The 4,379-nt window shown below is 41.1% G+C and overlaps 1 gene segment (V, D, J or C); it reads left to right on the top strand.

Moving 5' to 3' along the window:
- The first annotated feature begins 1,509 nt into the window (after window positions 1-1,509).
- LOC106699060 lies at window positions 1,510-2,208 on the top strand. The segment is given in 3 exon segments: window positions 1,510-1,558; window positions 1,747-2,057; window positions 2,160-2,208. Coding segments are annotated over 3 exon segments (409 nt in total).
- The last annotated feature ends 2,171 nt before the right edge of the window (window positions 2,209-4,379 follow it).

Below are 4,379 nucleotides of genomic sequence, written 5' to 3'. Positions count from 1 at the left end.
ACGTATAAAAAGACTGTGGAACACCTGGCTGGTGTGGCTCAGTAGTTGAGCATCGACCCATGAACCAGCACACTGAGGTTCGATCTGGTCAAAGCACATGCCTGGGTTGCGGGTTGCATCCCCATTAGGGGGCATGCAGGCGGCAGCTGATTAATGATACTTTCTCATCATTGATGTTTCTATCTCTTTTCCCCTCTCACTTTCTCTCTGTCTGAAAACAATAAAAACACATTTTTTTAAAAAGACTGTGAGGCTATTTCCACCTCTGATCTTAAAAATATTGATTTATAAAGAACGATTACATTTAAAATTTTGATGCACCTTGCCTATGTTCGCATGAACTTATATCTACAGAGGCGAAGCACAAGTCCCAATGTTTAAGGCTACAAAGAGATTACTGGCTGTGATACCAGGGACAAATGCCAATGGATACTTTTAATAGGATTTCTATTGTTTTTTTTTATAATGCTCTTGTTACAGCATTGTACAGTCTAAGGATTTTTCCTATCCCAATTTTTACATAATTAGTATGGGTGGTTTGAGAAAGCAAGATGATTTTCAGAAATGTATGTATGGAGTTATAACAGAAATTCCTGTATTAGCCAATTAGTAGAATGTAGATTTTTCAGAATTTTTGTTTACACACACAGTAAATGTTTTATCCTTGCTGTTACTGAACATGTCACACACAGGACACATTTTGTGACTCAGGAGGCATGATGGGAAATCATTCATTAACAACAAAATATTTCTCATGTAAATATTTTGGATTCCATGCAAAGTAGAAACAAAGGCTGAGACTAAAAGTTTTGCTTTCCTGTGAGAAAGTGAAAACATCATGATTGCTTTTTGCATTGCTTCTCTTGGGAGAGAAGGAGACATAAATAAGACCGAAAGATACATAACCACATTACCCATTGTATTCACCATAGCATAATAAATTGTATTCTTGCCCTAACCGGTTTGGCTCAGTGGATAGAGCATTGGCCTGCGGACTCAGGGGTCCCAGGTTCGATTCCGGTCAAGGGCATGTACCTTGGCTGTGGGCACATCCCCGGTGGGGGGTGTGCAGGAGGCAGCTGATCGATTTTTACATTGCTTCTCTGGGGAGAGAAGGAGACATAAATAAGACCGAAAGATACATAACCACATTACCCATTGTATTCACCATAGCATAATAAATTGTGTTCTATAAAAGTCCCACATTTTCCATCAAAGGGCAATGAACTGAACAGGATTCCATTTCCCACTGTTTATTTCTAGTCCTATAACTTATAACTAGATAAACTAGGTCTAGTCCAGGAGGCTAGCATTTCCCACCCATCAGGAAGTGTGTGACACAACATATAACAAACTTGTGCTATATCTGCCATTTCTATTTCCTGGAGGGGGGCAGAGCATCACACAGCCCAGGAGCTCTGCCTGTACCTCTTGAGCACAGGGTTCAGAATTAAGATCTGGATTTGAGATAGAACATAGGACATTTTACTCAAGAGAAGACCTACCAATATGCTGATTGCCAGTGTGCTGAAGGCAGTCATAGCCTCCGTCTGTCTTGGTAAGGATGGCACAAACACAGTGCTCAAGCTCCTCTCAGTCCCAAAGGTTGTGGGAGAAGCAAATCATTGTTGTCTGAAGAAGTTTAAAAGGAGGATAATGGGCAATGGAACCAGAGTGCTGGGTCCAAAGCCACTTCATCCCTTTTACCCTCATGGTTACAGTCTATTTCTTTTCTCTTTCTTGCAGGATCCAGCATGACCCAGAAAGTAATTCAAGCCCAGTCTGCAATTTCTGTGGTGGAGAAGGAGGCTGTGGCCTTGAACTGTGCATATGAAGTTAGCAGTTACAATTATTATTTATTCTGGTACAAACGACCACCAAGTGGGAAAATGACTTTTCTTATTCACCAGGAGTCTTATAAAGAGCAAAATACCACAGAGGGTCGATATTCTCTGAACTTCCAGAAAATCAGCCAGTTCCATCAGCCTCACCATCACAGACTCACAGCTCGGGGACTCAGCGGTGTATTTCTGTGCTTTGAGAGATGCCACAGTGATGTGGGTGCCTGTGGGGGCCCCGCAAAATCATCAACATGAGATAGAAGCCCTGGGGAGGGACTCCATCACAGACAGGATGAAGCAGGGGCTGTGTCAACACAGGTGGGGGGCTGGCAAGGAAACTTTAGTTCAATCCATACAGAATGTGTAGATATATCATCCATTAAAAGCAAAGGGATCTCTCATTCTTTAGAACACATTAAGATAGAATATATAGCACATTAAATATTATTTTTTTAAAGGGCAACAAGAAAATGTAATCTTTTGTTGGTTTTATTGAGATGGGAAAATGATCTAGTTATCTTTAGACCAAATAGTTGACTCCACTGATGTGTTGTTAAAACTTCAGAATCATTCATACATTTATGAATTAACTATCATGTCAAGTGCTTTGATCTGCTTGTAATAAAAATGCCTCTCATTGATTTTTCTTAAAAAATAGTATCATTACTCAATGAGGTAGAATAAATTATTTAATTTAGATTTCTTTCTATAATTCTACAAACGACCTTTTGCGCAACAGAATAGATTTGAAATGTTCCTCAAATGACCGTTCTTTGGCTCCTCTCTTTTTGTGACATTATCGTGATTTTTTATAAAGCATCAGAATGTGTTGCTCTCATGTAGAAGCTCCCCACAGAGAGAGATGTTTAAAGTGGGAATTTGTCCTAACCTGTCCAGTCTTTTGCATTCCCTTCCCCGACCCCACCCGGCCCCCAGCAGCCAGGGTCAGAATGACAGCTGCATGGCAACCAGGGCCTGTCTGGTATTGCCCAGTGCCTACTTCTTGTCCAAATATATGTATTTTGCAGATGTTACAATAGGTGCTAAGGAGCAAGGATTTTCATTTTCAATGCCACACTTATGTCTAGAAACCTCTGAGTTACTTGTCAACATTAAGAAATCACACATCACCCTGGCTGGTGTGGCTCAGCGATTAGAGCCTCAGCCTGTAGACCAAAGGGTCACGGGTTCGGTTCCTGTTCAAGGGCATGTACCTGGGATGCAGGTTTCATCCCTGGCCCTGGTCAGCATGTGCGGGAGGCAACCAATCTCTCTCTTCCTTCCTTCCACTGTCTCCACAAAAAAAAAAAAAAAATCAATGGGAAAAAAAATCCTCGTGAAGATTAATAATTAAATAAATAAATGAATATCAGACATCACATTAAAACCTGAATTTCTAGATTCTCTTTAAAAAATCTAGGAGCATGAGATTCTCTGAGGTAGAGGTCAAAAGTTCTGTTGAATACAAATCGACTTTAATGTAGTCTTATTTCATTTTAAAAATCTGTGCATTTACCATTCACAATATGAATTAACCTTAAAGTAAAAATTTAAATTATTGGTTGTAATATATAAGCTAATCCACAAGACAAACAAATCTGAATTAACATGTCATTTAACTAGGGCTACTTTCTCCCCGATATTTCATCTATCAGAACACCTGTTCCACTTTGATAAGCTCAAGTCTATCCATTAGTTCATAAGGCATTTAGTTCTATGGTAAGTATTAGGGAAACATTAGTTAGCAAGACAGTCGTGGTTTCTGCCTTTATTGGAGATGCCATTTTCCAGTGGTATCCAGTATGGAATAGAGGCAGAAAGAACTGCAAACTGGAGTTTTAGAGCTTGTTACACAAATACTCTATGTGACCTTAAGCAAGCGGTTAACGTCTCTGAATCTGTTTCCTCATCTGTAACGTGTAGAGGTCTAATTAGGAAGTTGTTGTTGAATAGCCCATTCCAAAATTTGACTAGCCTCACAGGATCACCTAGTCCACTGTTATTTTTGAGTTCCTGACACATGCTACCAATCCCCCTTTATTTAGGAAAGGACGACTAGGTGCTTTAGAACTAGCCACGGTGCTCCACACATTGCATGATAATGTCCTGATAATACCAACACCACCCACCATACTGTTCTAGACCTCAAGGATGCCTTTTTTACTATCCCCCCTACATGCTGGCTCACAAAACCTCTTCGCCTTCACTTGGACCGACCCTGACAGGGGACGCTCCCAGCAACTTACCTGGACCGTTCCACCCCAGGGATTTAGAGACAGTCCTCATCTTTTTGGACAGGCCCTAGCTCAGGACTTACAAGAATGAGACCTAGGCGGTTCCACCCTCCTCCAGTACGTTAACGATCTCCTTCTCAGCAGCCCCTTCCAGGAGGATTCAAAACTTCACACCAACCTCTTACTCAATTTTCTTGCTAACGGGGGATATCGGGTGTCTCCCTAAAAAGCACATCTAACCACCTCTCAAGTCATCTACTTGGGACTTGCCCTGACCCCATTTTCAAAGGGCATTCTCCCATCC

This window comes from Myotis lucifugus, unplaced genomic scaffold (assembly GCF_000147115.1).
Source record: "Myotis lucifugus unplaced genomic scaffold, Myoluc2.0 scaffold_297, whole genome shotgun sequence".
Taxonomy (NCBI): domain Eukaryota; kingdom Metazoa; phylum Chordata; class Mammalia; order Chiroptera; family Vespertilionidae; genus Myotis; species Myotis lucifugus.
This window is presented reverse-complemented; position numbering and strand designations above follow the sequence as displayed.